Below are 15,021 nucleotides of genomic sequence, written 5' to 3' on the forward strand. Positions count from 1 at the left end.
GGACTCTGGTACAAGAAGAGCAGTACAGTAGTGCAGCTAACTGAGCGACTGCCTCACAGTTCCAATGGCACACATTCAATCCTGATCTCCAGGGCTGTCAGGGAACACATTCTTCCTGTGACCATGTGGGTTTCTTGGAGTGCTCCAGTCCCTTACTGCATTCCAAAGGCATGTGGGTTGGTAGATTAATTGGTCATTGTATATGATCCCTATATAGTGAGGTGGAGAGGTAGAATGCGGTGGGAATCAATTGGAATGCGGAGAAGATAAAGTGGGACTAGTGTAAAAACACAGACCCAAATCCGTGATTCTAATGACATGCACGACAGGCAGCTTGCCTCCTTCGGTGGTCTAGATGATACAATAATTCTCGTTTCAGCAAGAAAATGTTGCTATTTATCAGAGTTGTTCCCAGCTCCTCCTCATTTTTTATTCATTCGCATCACAAACATCACCAGCACTTATTCTCTCGCCAACACGCCAAACACAATTTAGCTGGTAATTCATTAAATGTCAGTCTGCACAGTAGTGTGGGATGCCACTCGTATAAAATGAAAACGAACCACAAGGATGTGGGCCAGATCGGTGATACGTAATTAACACACAATTATAAATACCTGCACTCAAAAACATACATGCTGAGGCAAGAATTTCCATTGCCTTTCTGTGTAATGTTGTCATGCATCAATGTAATGTGTTTGAAGTACATTTACAGAGGTAATAAAAGCAAATTGCCAGGCATATCAGCCAATTACTCTCAAGCAAAATCCAAAAAATAGCAATGAGATTAATGACCACCTTATCCATTTAGTGATTTTTTTTTAAGAAACAACGGCCATTTCAACAGCAATCTCCAGTCTAGAAGATCAAACTTTTACACTTCCAAGTGCTCTCAATCTTAAAAATATTGCTGTAACTATTACATAATAATTTACTGGAACTCACACAAGGTCAGGGTGAAAATGATGAATGAGTGCACACAATGCCAGACCACTCTTCCAGGATGTTGTCAGGTCAACTACCTTCACATTTCTGTACCCTTCTGTGTGCTCTTGGAACCAGCTGACGAGCTCCTCATATTCCGCCACAGAGTCTGCAACAGGGGGCATTAATCATCCTCAGCAGAAAGTCAGAGAAAGGGGCTGCGCATCTGCAATCCAGTGTATCCTGAAGCTCACTATAAAACAACAAACCCTCACCCATATCTTACACTGATGGTCAATCTCTCATCGTTCACTATGCATTAATCTATGCTCATCCACAAAGACTTTGAACCATAGAACACTTCAGCACAGAAAACAGGCCATTCGGCCCTGCTAGTCTGTGCCAAAAACATCATACTGTGAGTCCCACTGACCTGCACCCATTCCATAACCCTCCAGACTCTCCCATCCATGTATCTATCCACTTTATTTTTTAAAACTTAAGAGTGAGCCCACATTTACGTCAGACAACAATTCGTTCCACATTCCTACTACTCAGACTGAAAAAGTTCCCCCTAATGTTTCCCTTAAACCTTTCCCCTTTCATCCATGTCCTCTTGCATTTATCTCTCCTAATCTAAGCGGAAAAAGCCTACTCACTTTTATTCTGTCTAAACCTCTCTGAATTTAGTAAACCTCCTTCAAATCTCCCCTCATTCTTCGACACTTCAAGGAATAAGGTCCTAACCTGTTTAATCTTTCCCTATAACTCAACTCCTGAAGACCCAGCAGCATCCAAGTAAATCTTCTCTGCACTCTCTCAATCTTACTGATATCCTTCCTGTAGTTTGGCAACCAGAACTGCACACAATACTCCAAATCTGACCTCACCAATGTCTTATACAACCTCACCAACAATTGGCACTGTAAAGGGATCAAGTGTATCGAGGATTGTTATGAACAAGGACAATTTATGACATTTGAACAGCTAAAAAATAGATATGATTTGTCAAATTGAACTTTCTTCTGCTCTCTTCAATCAAGATCTTTCTTAAGAGGTAGTTTAGGACCAGCCATGTCCCTGCCGATGTGTAGTTTAGGACCAGCCATGACCCTGCCGATGAGTAGTTTAGGACCAGCCATGACCCTGCCGACGTGTAGTGATGTGGGGTCTCTTCTTTGAAAGGGATCACGAGTAAATGTATATCGAAGATGCATTTCCTATTGCAATAACCCGAAACCGGGCTTTGCACAAATCAAGGGAAAGGTGGGAGACGGACTTGGGGAAAAGGATTCAAGAATATTATTGGTCAAAATTGTGCTCTGATATAACATCATTTATTAATGTCAGATATAGATTGGTACAATACAATTTTATGCACCAATTATACCTTAAACCACAAAAATTACACGGTTTAAAATCTGAAATTCCAGACTCGTGTTTTAGGTGTGGTATAGAAGTTGGAACATTTATACATTCAACCTGGTTATGTGTGACAGTAAGATCCTTTTGGTATGACATGGCAGAAATTTTGACAAATATTACAGAAGTGGATTTTCCATTGGAACCAGAACTCTATATTTATTGAGCAACTTATGGTTATTGCCACAAAACTATCAAAATATCAAATCCGGTTTGTGGGGAGTGCACTAGCCAGGAAATATGTAGCTGTTACATGGAAGTCCAATTCCCCCCTACTTACTACTCACTGGAATATGGAAATGCAAAATTGTGCCCCCTGGAAAAGATAACTTGTAACCCAAGATAGAAATATGATGTGTTTGTTATTTGAATCATACTGGCTTAAGGATACAATTAACTTCCCCAAAAAGGTTTAAATAATATAGTTAGATTTAATAGTGTTGAATTCCTGAAGATCAAGATATGGACTCATTAATGAAGGCTCAAACACCCCTTCTTTGGACAATTGTGTTTTTTTTTAATGTTAGCAGTGGAGGTGGGAGAGATTTGAGCAACCATATGAGAATCTGTAATTTTAAAATATTTATATGATGTATGTAATAATATTCCATATGAGTCTTGGAAAATTTTAAATTAAATATTCCAAAAAAACTCATCATAACATTCCTACATAACATCCCAACTCAATACTTTGATTTATGAAGGCCAAGATGCCAAAAGCTTTCTTCACAACTTTGTCTAGCTATGACGCCACCTTCAGGGAATTAAGTATCTTAATTCCCAGATCCCTTTTGTTCCTCCGCACTCCTCAGTGCCCTACCATTTACTGTGCATGTCCAACCTTGGTTTGTCCTTCCAAAATGCAGCACCTCACACTTTTCTGCATTAAATACCCTGGCATTTTCTGGCTCACTTTTCTAATTGGTCCTGATCCCTCTGCAAGCTTTGAAAGTTTTCCTCACTGTCCACAGCATCTCCAATCTTAGTGTCATCGGCAAATGTGCTGATCCAATTTATCACATTGTCATCCAGATCATTGATATAGACGACAAACAACAATGGTCCCAACACCGATCCCTAAGGCACATCACTAGTCACAGGCCTTCAGTCTGAGAAGCAATCATCCACACCACTCTGTCTTCTCCCATTCAGCCAATTTCGAATCCAGTTTACAACTTCCCTATGGATACCTAGTGTCTAAACCTTTTGTTCTAGCCTCCCATGTGGGACTTTGTCAAAGGCCTTACTAAAGTCCATGTAGACAACATCCTCAGACTTGCCTTCATCTACTTTCTTTGTAATGTCCTCAAAAAACTCATAAGATTAGTTAAACACAACCTGCCAGGCACAAAGCCTTGCTGACTATCCTTAATCAGCCCATGGCTGTCCAAATACTTGTATACCCAATCTCTCAGAATACTCATACCTAGTGTCTGAACCTTCTGAACTAGCCTCCCTTATGGGACCTGGTCAAAGGCCTTACTAACTTCTCATCTTCTAATTTGTAGGATTCTATTCACCCAGTATTCCTGCCATACTCTGAATTACTCAATACAGGACCACCATCCTTAACTTTTCTACTTTTTAATCCCTACATGATCTTTAGCTTCCAAGTACCCAATATTGTCTTGAATGTTCCTTATTTTCATTGTTGCCCATTTTCTTTAAAATGGAAGAAATTCAGATGAATCTTTGACAACATCCATAAGAACATAGAAATAGGAGCTGGAGTCAGCCATCTGATCCGTCAAGCCTTCTTCGCAGTCAATCAGATCATGGCCGGGACGCATATTCCCCATAACCCTTAATTCTTTAAAATTTGATCTATGTCTTAAATGGATTCTCTACTGCTTCCTTGGGCAGAGAATTCTAGAGATTCACTTCTCTCTGCGAGACACAGTTCCTCCTCATCGGTCTTAAATTTACTCTTTTGAATCTTGAGTCTGCATTCCTTCATTCTAGTCTCACTTCCCAGTAGAAAGGCCTTCTTGCTTCAATCTGATCTATCCCCAGACTGCTCAATCTCTCCAACAAACATCTCTTTCAATGGCTTACCAGTACGACACATCTTCACCTTTGGTTCGCTGGCCTTGCTTTCTGTATCTGTGGTTTGCCCAGTATCGTACAAATGTTGCACCTGAAATTATGGAGATGAACAGTTCACAAGGAAGCAAAGAAAATGGATCGGAAATGTGACTAGCAAATAAAGAACTGCCAAAGGAAACAAAATGGTGGAGGAAGCTTCTCATCTGATATAGGAAACCTGAAAGAAAAACATATTACTGGAGACATTCAATGTCAGGTGGCATCTGTGGAGAGAGAAACAGAGATAATGTAGATTGGTGAAGGGTCTTTGATTTGAAAGTTTTGTTTCTCTTTCACAGTTGCTGTCTGACTTGTTGAATGTTTTCAGCATTTTCTTGTTTTATTCACTGATTTGCCAATCTGTTCAGGACTGGGTTTGCACGCAATGTCATTATCTGCAAAGCAAGCATTAAATGGGAAAACAATAGAGGAACATTGATTCTTCTAACATCAGCCTCCATGATCACCTCCCATCAGAGGCAGAAGGGCCTTCCTCTATTGGCCTTGAGCACAGATGCATTCTCAACGAAACCTGTCCCAAGACTCTCCACAACAAAGTATAGAGGCTTCTTCTCAGGCCCTGAATCCCCATATCTAGGGCAACCCAATCAAAACTGTCTGTTGGAACTAGGCTCACTTTGAGGCTGGACTAACTCCAACTTAAACTAAACCAAGGGCTTCCTCCACTAAAATTAATCCAAATGCCTTCTGCACTAAACAGCACCAAGGAATTCGCCATGCATGGCTGAGGTCAGATCCAACATTTGTTTTAAAAAGTGTAAAGCAAGCTTTACTTAATAAAAGCATCTTTTATATAGATGGGGGACCATGGTTTGGATAAAGGTTGGCCTCATGGACATCTCCTTCAAGTTGAGGGGAAGTTACCATTCAGGTGCTATAAACTGAGGCGAGGAACTACAGCGTAAACAAAAGCCACACCCTTTCAAATTAGTAACACGTCCAGTCATAGTGAGCTTTACAACAGGGCACGTCAATAAGTGCTTACCTGGGAGGGTTTGAAGTAGCTGAGGTTGAGGTGGGGATAACGAGTAAGTGGGTCAATGCTGTATTGACTAATTTTCTGGTTTGTGTTTTCAGGGGTAGTCTGAGACAGCAGTTGATAGATGCTCTCCCTAAAAAATTCGAGTTCAATAAGGTATGAGGATAGGAGACAAGAAATACAAGAGGGTGAATGATGCAGAATTCAAGAATGGTTTTGCTTCGTTATGGTGAAAGACATGGCAACATTTTGTCTGATTTTAAGTCCATGAAACAGCCATTTTATTTGTGGAAGGATTAAGGAAGCTTGACAGGCATAAAATCATTTCTTATCAAATCACAATCTCCAAAGCCATATGGAGCAATGCAACCACTAAAAGACCGTTTCATTCTTATTATTTTACAGATACAAGCAGTTTACTCTCAAGTTCTGCCGCATTGGCAAGGTGTTCCTTTTTTAAAATTCTCACATTATAAATGCAAAACAAAGTTGCAAACCAAAAAGATTGCCTGAAGTGATCACAAGCAAATTCTAAAAGTATTTGTGGTATTAGAGCTTATTCAAATTCTTTTCTCGTTCCAATATCAAACCTCAACCATCCAGAAAACTCAGCAAGCTCAGGTAGGTCAACACTACTAATCATTAATCTCTATGGGAAAGTGTGGGATAAATTTGATTAAATTTGCCTGAAATGTTGCATTTCGATAGCAACATTTAGAATCCAAGGTCATCATACAGCCAACTAAACAATGAGGTAGCATAGGAAACAAAAAAGACAACTTCATAGAGTACAGTTTAATGAATCAGTGAACTGCTCTTAGGAATGACTTGGTGTAGTTGTGCAGAATTGTTCTGAAGGCCAGTAGTAATCTATCATTTCATCGGATAAGAGAGGTCCTGGGGGTATTAACATGGAATAATATTAAAATGCCATGAAGTATCAAACTTAAGAGATTGGGGGATAAAATGAGTTTTTCAGATTCCTTATAATCCAAATATAGGAGAAATGAAGAAAAGGGGGGAAAATATCAATGCCCATAATATTTCACAGTGCTCTCTGGGGTTTTGGAGTAGATCACAACATATCCAATCTTCATCCATGCCAGGGCGGCCCGAGTCAATGAGGAAAGGAAGCCTAGGTTCTCTCCACCTACGGTACCCTTGATCAGTCTTGCCTACATGATCATGTCACCTTTATTCAAGCAACTTACCTCGACTAAAAAGACAACCAGAAAAAAAATTCAAACTTTCTGACTTATAAATGAAATTAAACAGAAAAGAGGGAGAACAACACAATATAGATTCATATTGCCATCTCACCTCTCAGCCAAGAGCTCCACAGGGGCAATCCCTTTACACCACCTTCGCACTAACCATGCAGCATCAAAGGCTGCCAGGAATCCGCGTGCTATTCCAGTCCCCAGAGGCCAGAAGGGCTGAAATAAAATAGTTAGTGTGGAAAAGTGGAAAGTTATTCACTTGCATGCAGCGCATCCTAAGTGTGGCGCGTCAAGATACAGGGTACGTAACAATGCTTGGCTCAAAGCACTGATGGTGCTTGGGACAACTGGAAGCAATTTTTACCAACTCCCGCTCTGCCTCATGCAATGAATTGGCGAGGCTGAATTCCTTCAAATAAGAACTGTGCAGGGTTGAGATCACCTGCAGAATAATAAAATAACATTGAGTTATAGGCCCAGAGCATTCTTCTGGATTAGTTTAGTTGTTCACAGGTCAGAGATCTCCAAGGTTTTCTTCCCCAGATTGATGCATTAGTTGCATTTTATTTTGTCACTTCCATTTCCAGATCCAGGTTTTGCTTGGTGGTCGGTAAAATGTATTTTGTGACACTTAAGGCATCACAAGCTGCGGGATCCAGGCCGGATAGACCAGTGGGTCATTTCCGACCTTGGTTGACAGAGGAGAGGCTCTTAAAATCTTTCAATGGATCAGACATTTAATTAACATGGAGAGGTTGAGGCCGTGAGACACTGCCATGGGACGGAGAACAGAAGTTTAAATGGCAGGAGCAGGACATGGTGAATTCTCTCTACAAAATAATCAAGGACATTTGTTTGAGTTGAACTTTTTGTTGAAGTGTTAAATAATGGTGATGTAATTGAGGGTGCAGTCAGAAGTGAGTTACTAAACTTGACAGTGCCTTGGAGCTCAGTTAATGTGTTGTGACATTCTTAAACATCACAATGCAAAACAATGATTAACAATCACATTTTTAATTAAAAATAAAAATAGAAAAATGTTAAAAAATCACTCAGCAGGGCAGCTAGCAAGTCTTAGAGCCACAGAGTTATACATCATGGAGATCGGCAGTTCACCTAAGAGGCCTGCCTAAGTTTGCCTGCATTTGGCTCAGATCCTCTAAATCATTCCTATCCATGTGTCAGTCCAAAATTTTTTTTATATATATTTATAAAAACACACTGTACTTGTACCTTCTTCTACCACTTTCTCTGGCACCTCATTCCATCTACCCACAACCCTCTGTGTGAGGGATAAAAAAAAATCACTCTCAGGTTCCCTTCGAATTTGTGGACATGCGAAACAGTCATTGTTTCGGGCCAAAGACCCTTCATTGGGCTTCATAGAGCTGGTATTTTCTTTCATTTCCTCAGCGTGTATTATTTCAGATATCTGCGGGGTTTTTAAATAAAAATAAATGAAAAATGAGCTCTGTTCAATTACAAAAATCCTTGATGGATTTTGAGAATTTTTACAGAAGGAATAGATGTAGTCTTTTGAGTAAGACACAGACCTGTCAGAATGAGCAGTGTACGATGGCACAAACTCTGTCCACCGGCTGACAAGGCAAGCTGTCAATGTCCACTGTGTTATCATACATCAAACAAACAATGGGAGAAACTCTCAGTGACAACATGCCACTGAACTACATGGGAATAAGCCTCAAATTCAAAAGTCTGACAAATGTACAAATATTCATTTGTGTAAACAGCAATAAAAGTTTCTCCTTTCTTTGCACTTTGAGTGATTATTCTTTTCAATCAAGTTTTATGTGCGGAAGATGCCTTTCATCACAATTCTCTGGAGGTGGGTGCCATACCGTGCATTTTGTGACACGGTCAAAATCGACTTCTAGATCTCAGTAAGAATGGATTTTGTTCATTGCCTTGATTTGGCTGTAAATCAAATACTGTTGCAGCTGCATAGGACAATTCAATGGCATGTGTTGCAAATGGCCCAGTTGGGATCTCAGGTAACAACTGAATTGGACTGGGGGCCATGATGTCCCTAAGGTACAGCAGCCTTCCACTGTGGAGGCCCCACAAGATTGCAATTGGTATCCACAAAACAGTAGTGAAGGAAAAACTAAATGCTTTCTGGAGAAAAGAGCAATAAAAGAGTCCCACAACAGCTAAAATTAAGCATACGGGAGTATATATTATATAAAGAGTATTTCCAACCAATTGCTATATGTCAGGAGTGGCCAAAGTGCGGCTTGCTAGCCATATACAACTCTCTGACCTATAATGTGCGACTCAAAGAACAGTAATCTTATGAGCTGACGTTCACAATGGTAGTTAGTGGGTGTGGCTTGCGATCGCGTGTTGTGGGCAGTGAAATTAGCAGAGTGTTAGTGTGATTCAGGCTGCCCACTCTCTGGATCTCCCGGCGCCCTGACCCCAGACTCGCCAAGGATCCAACTGGCCTCATCTGAGCTCCCGACACACCGGCCGCCAACCCACCCATCCGAGCTCCCGAAACCTCGAACGCAGACTTACAAACCTGGTAGAGCTAATTTGTACAGCCTTGAAAACAATCAGCTGAATTTTTCATGACTCACAGACAAGATGGAGACTCACAACAATCAGTCAGGATTTAAAAAATATTGGTATGTTCATGTGTCATTTTGATTATTGAAACAAATACAAATGAGCAGTTTAAAAACTACATACCTTAACAAATATTATCAGGTACATGAATTTCTTAATATTTACACAAAATTTTTGTAATAAAATGTGCACGTAAGCATAAAAATGTGTATTATTTTCATGTCTTGCAGCTCTCAAACATCTGAAGCTTTCATACAGTATATGGCTTTTGCATTAAGTAAGTTTGGCCACTCCTGCTATATGTCCATCTATCTAATAGATGGAGCCAACATGGGGAATGGATTTATTCTACAGGAAACCCACTCCAAAGGAATAGGCCACATCTAATGAATGCACCAATCCCATTCCCCCAATACAAAACACTCACCTCCACCAGGCAGTCTCCTACCAAGGCAATCAGCAACTGGCATCCATGCCGTTCCTTCACCAACGCAGAGTTTTCTGATCTGTACATGCATGTGAAGTCGAACATGGCAACATCCGGCTTTCCTTGGTGATTTGTGGCAAATTCCAAGTTTGGCAGTTGGTACTTTGTACTGAAATTTGCAGCCTCGCTAGCATAGCATAGCAGAGATTCATAGTTAACGTTGTGTGCAGACAGGAGAGATTCTGCATCCTGCTTGTCCTGTCAAAGTAAAGCAGATCAGTGAGGATTGGTAAGAACCTCTCCTCCACAATCTCCATCAGTAATGGAGCACCACAGGCCTGTCTTCTTAGCCCCCTGCTCTACTCACTTTACACCTTTGACTGTGTGCCTCAGAACACCACTACCTACAAATTTGCTGATGGTACCACACTAGTGAGTTGTATTAAAAGGGGTGATGGATTAGTGTACAGGAGAGAGATTGAAAACTTGACAAAATGGTGCACCAATAATAATCTTGCACTGAATGCCACCAAAACCAAGGAGCTGATTGTTGACTTCAGGAAGGGAAAACCAGAGGTATACAATCCAGTGATCATTGGGGGATCAGAGGTGGAGAGGGTCACTATCTCTGAGGATCTTTCCTGGACCCAACACACTAATGGTTTTGTGAGAAAGGCACGTCAGCGCTTCTACTTCCTCATGACTTGTAAGTGTGACATTAGAAACTCTGGAAAATTTCTACAGATGTGTCATGGAAAGTGTGCTGACCAGCTGCATCAGAGTTTCTGGAATGGGGACACCAAAACTCCTGAGTGTAAAGCCCTGCAAAAAGTAGTGGACACAGCCCAGGACATCACAGGCAAAACCCTCCCCACCATCGAGAACATCCACAGGGAACACTGCCATCGGAGAGCAGCGGCTATCATCCAGGATCCACACCACCCAGCAACTGGAAAGCAGTAAAGGTGCAACAAGATTCGCACCACCAGGTTCAGGAACAGCTGCCACCATCAGACTCCTCAACAACAAACTCAATCAGGGACTCATTTAAGAACCTTTGCACTTTATTGACTGTTTTCTTCTCTCCGTATTGCACAATTAGTTTACATTTCTTTATTTGTTTACATATGTACGTTGTGTACAGTTTTTATTGCAGTGCCAATAAGTGGTTAATTCTGCCTCTCCTGCATGAAAAAAATCTATGATGTCATGTTTGTACTCTGACAACAAATCTAAACTATGACATTTTTACATTTAACTAGTAAACATCCTGAAAAGTTTGTATTTGAGAGAAATTGGAATTGCTTCAATTTTCCCACGTCTCTCTGGTCTAGGCAGCTAAAAAGAAACGAGTTGGATCGCTTGCTCCATTAGCAAGCAAATTCTATAGAAAATTCTTGAGTCAATATTGATCAAGGAGAGAATTGCACACATGCTCTGCTCCTGCACTGCCCGTTCGTGCTCACTCTTGGATTTTGTGCATTAGGATTAAAGTTGGACTTCTGCAGAAGCCATTGGCACATCGGACAAGAGTCAGTGTCATCACACAGGCAAGAATCACGCACATAAGGGTTCCTCACGTCACCTCTCGTCATAGAGCGATACAACAGGAAAACAGCCTTGTGTCAACTACAACGGCATTTATTACCTCCAGATTACCACAATTTACATTAGCCCATTAACCTGCACCCACATGGGTGAGCAAACGCCATGTAAGCAACCCCCGAGGGCAGGACCGAACCCAGGTCCGATTGGAATTCTCCGAAGAAGTGACAAGCAGGCTAGATAAAGGAGCTGCAGTGCATGTGGTGGAGTTTTGGCCTATTTGGATTTTCAGAAGGCATCTGACAAGGTGCCGCACATGAGGCTATTGAACAAGAGAAGAGCCCATAGTATAAATGGAAACATACTAGAGTGAGTAGGGCATTGGCTGATTGGCAGAGAGCAGAGATAATATTTTGATTGAATGCCAGTTCCACAGGGATCAGTGTTGGGGCTGTATAGCAATGATATAGATTATGGAAATGAATGGCTTAGTGGCCCAGTTTGCAGATGATATGAAGGTAGGTGGAGAAGTGGGTAGTGTTGAGGAAACACTTAAACAGATTAGGATAATATGGCAGGAAGTGGTAAAATGAAATGCAATATCGTGTATGGTCCTGCACTTGGGTTGAAAAAAATTAAACAGCCAGACTATTTTTTTAAATGATGAGAAAATTGAAAATACCCAGATGCAAAAGGACCTGAGAATTTCGTTCAGGATAACCTGAACTTGCATGTTGAGTGAAGGAGGCACATTCAATGGTGGCATTCATTTCAATGGAATTTGAGGGCAAGGATGTCACATTGATGTTTTATGAGGCATATTTGGAGTATTGTGAGCAGTTTTGGGCTCCTCATTTAAGGAAGGATGGACCGACTTTGCAAAGGGTTCAGAGGAGTTTCACAAGGATGATTCCAGGAATAAAAGGGTCCTCATACTGGGAGCATTTGACAGCTCTTGGCCTGTCCTCGTTGGAATTTTGAGAATAAGCGGGAAACATTTCAAATGTTGAAAGTCGCGGACAGAGTAGATTTAGAAGGGTTGTTTCCCATGGTGGGAGAGTCTAGGACAAGAGGGCACAACTTCAGGATTGAAGGTGTCCACTTAGAACAGTGATGCGGAGGAATTTCTTCAGCCAGAGTGGAAAATCTGTGGAATATGTTGCCACAGGCGGTTGTGGAGGCTGGGTCATTGGGGGTATTTAAGGCAGAGATTGATAGGTTCTTGTTTAGCTAGGGCATCAAAGGTTTCGGGGAGAAAGCCGGACAGTGGGGCTGTGGTAAAATGGATCAGCTCATGATTGAATTGCAGGGCAGACTGAATGAGCTGAATTACTTATTTCTGCTCCTATGTCTTATGGTCTTGTAGCCTGGACTGTCTGGCTTGAGCAGAGCTCTGGCATTTCAAATGAGATCTGTTTTGAAGTGTTTGTGACCTACACTAAAAAACCTGCCACTATTTATCTCTTTTAAAACATATCTATACACAATACAAAATATAATATAATCTGTCACAATGATCTGTCGCTTCAATAAATTTAATGCTGTCATCTGCATCAATATAATAGGTGTGATCCTAACAACTGGAGACTCAAAATTTCTTCCAAGAGTCATCAGAATCATCCAAGCTGCTCAATTGACAACACCCAGTATTCTCTATAAACTTCAGAGGCAGATTTCACTGACACATTCCAAGATTACTCAATATTTAATCAGAAGAGAGAACAGGTTGGGTGGGGCTGCTGGTAGGGAGAACAGGGAGAAAGTGAGACACAAGCCCCTTTCACACTTGCATCCCACTAAATTGGCTGTTCAGTGTCCTGAGATAGGAATGGGGGTTTGGCTTTTCACACTTGGCCACTCCTAACTGGGACACTGAATTCTTTCACACTTGTAAGGGCCATCTTCGGGGTTAGGACTGTTCTGCCTTCCACTGGTGACGTCATAACGCATTGAGTGTTGGTGGACCTGCCTTAAATCCTGATCAATGTATTACGATCTTATATTTGAACAATATTAATCATGCATAATTATAATATAATTAAGCTTTATGTACAGCACAGAATGAGCCATTCAGCCCCTGTTGTTGTTGTTGTGCCAACCTATATAAACCTTCATAAGGGACTGTGGGAAAGTGCTGGCAATAAAGGACAACTTTTAAACAGGAGAGGAAAGTTGATAGCGCTTCAGCGCACAATTTATATAGCATTGGAAAGTTTGTAGTGCTATAGCACACAATTTAAACAGGTGGGAAAGTTGGTAGCACGATCGCATACAATTTACAAATACTGAGGGGAAAAGTGATGGTGGACCTCCCCTCCCAGAATTCCATGCAGCAGAGAAAAGGCTATATGCCCGGATGCATGCATGGAGCATTCATAGAGGGGTTTCTCTGCCATACAGCATTCTGGGAAGTCAGGTCCGCCATTGCTTTTTACCCCCCACGGTCTTTATAAATTGTGCACTATAGCACTACCAATTTCCCATGCTGTTTAAAAATTGTCCGCTATTGTGATTTATTGCTATTATTGCTATTTATTTCCTCTCTCTCTCTCTCTCTCCCATGGTAAAGTTTAAACATTTTTCATTTTAATCTTTTCTTCTTTCACGTTCCTGCACTCATGCAAGAACTTGGGTCATTTCAATCCCACAATGCAATTACCCATTTCACACTTGCCGGATTGCCACGCCAGCATCTGCAGATGCCAGGGATTGTACTAGGGGTCAAGGCCGTCAATCCCTGGCGTGAGATGACATTATCTGAACCAGCCCAGAGCTGATTTTCCTTTCACCCTTGGCATTTTAAAGGCCAATCGGTGGTTAATTCCTGGGATCACTTGCAAGTGTGAAGGGGCTATAGACCACTAAAAGTGGCATTCTATATCAGTGTCTTCTGTTAATTTTTCAGCCCCTTATGCCATCTCTGCCATTCCAAGTCATCTGCTCCTGTTGCAGAAAGGGACAACCAGCAAACCCAGATGTGGCTAGAAACGATGCTCTCCATTGCTACTGCAGTTAGCTGGACTATGTAGAGAGCTTTGTTCAAATGACATCCCCAGTTAAGGAGGAAAATAATCCATAGATTCTTGAAGCTACATACAGGCAAGAGCTAAAAATCGTGATGACATTTCCTTTGTGGTCAGATTGCTTGAAATTGCACAATGTCAGAGCTCATCAACAGCTGAATCAAAGGAAAAGGTCAACATGAATAACCCAATGGCTCAGTGCCATCAAAAAACAGACTGGCCTCTGGCAGCGGTACAAAATAGTCAACAGCCATTCAGTAGACTGACTTCCAAAGAGAAGGGTCAAACAGGAAAATCTGCAGATGTTGGGGTCTGGTGCAATACTCAAAAATGCTGGAGAAACTCAGCAGGTCACACAGCATTCAAAGGAAGTAAAAGGCAATCAATGTTTGGGGCCTGACCCTTCATCGGGTATTGTGAAGAAATGATGATTGCTTTTTAACTTCCATTTGATCCAGTGTAACCTAATGAGTTTCTCCAGAACCTTTGTGTACTACATAAACCAGGGTTGATGCTGTTCATCCATCACCTACCATAGTCATCAAACTATACTGGCATCATGTTCAGGTTCAGGAACACTTCAATCTTCTGAACATTTCCAAAGGCCCAGCCCTTCTCTAAATTTCTCACAACTTTGAGGGGCTATTCCTTCTCAGTTCTACAGTCTGCTTCACTTATAATTCCTCCATCTTTGTCAGCCTTCCCTTCAGTTGCCCAGATCCTATCATATGAAATTGCCCTCTTAAACCTTTCCATGTCCCTCCTATCTCTTATTTAACAAACTTG

The 15,021-nt window shown here is 41.3% G+C and overlaps 1 protein-coding gene across 9 annotated transcripts in view; it reads right to left on the reverse strand.

Moving 5' to 3' along the window:
* LOC138764965 (F-actin-monooxygenase mical1-like) overlaps positions 1-15,021 on the reverse strand; it is a 155,857-nt gene that overhangs the window by 62,366 nt on the left and 78,470 nt on the right. For all 9 annotated transcript variants that reach the window (XM_069941484.1, XM_069941477.1, XM_069941478.1 and 6 more), the window contains 5 exons: positions 9,668-9,925; positions 6,752-6,867; positions 5,438-5,564; positions 4,402-4,483; positions 946-1,093 (listed from right to left, as the gene is read on the reverse strand). In XM_069941484.1, coding sequence (XP_069797585.1) covers positions 946-1,093; positions 4,402-4,483; positions 5,438-5,564; positions 6,752-6,867; positions 9,668-9,925 — 731 coding nt within the window. The remainder of the gene's footprint in view (positions 1-945; positions 1,094-4,401; positions 4,484-5,437; positions 5,565-6,751; positions 6,868-9,667; positions 9,926-15,021) is intronic.

The sequence above is a fragment of the Narcine bancroftii genome, chromosome 5 (assembly GCF_036971445.1).
Source record: "Narcine bancroftii isolate sNarBan1 chromosome 5, sNarBan1.hap1, whole genome shotgun sequence".
Classification (NCBI taxonomy): domain Eukaryota; kingdom Metazoa; phylum Chordata; class Chondrichthyes; order Torpediniformes; family Narcinidae; genus Narcine; species Narcine bancroftii.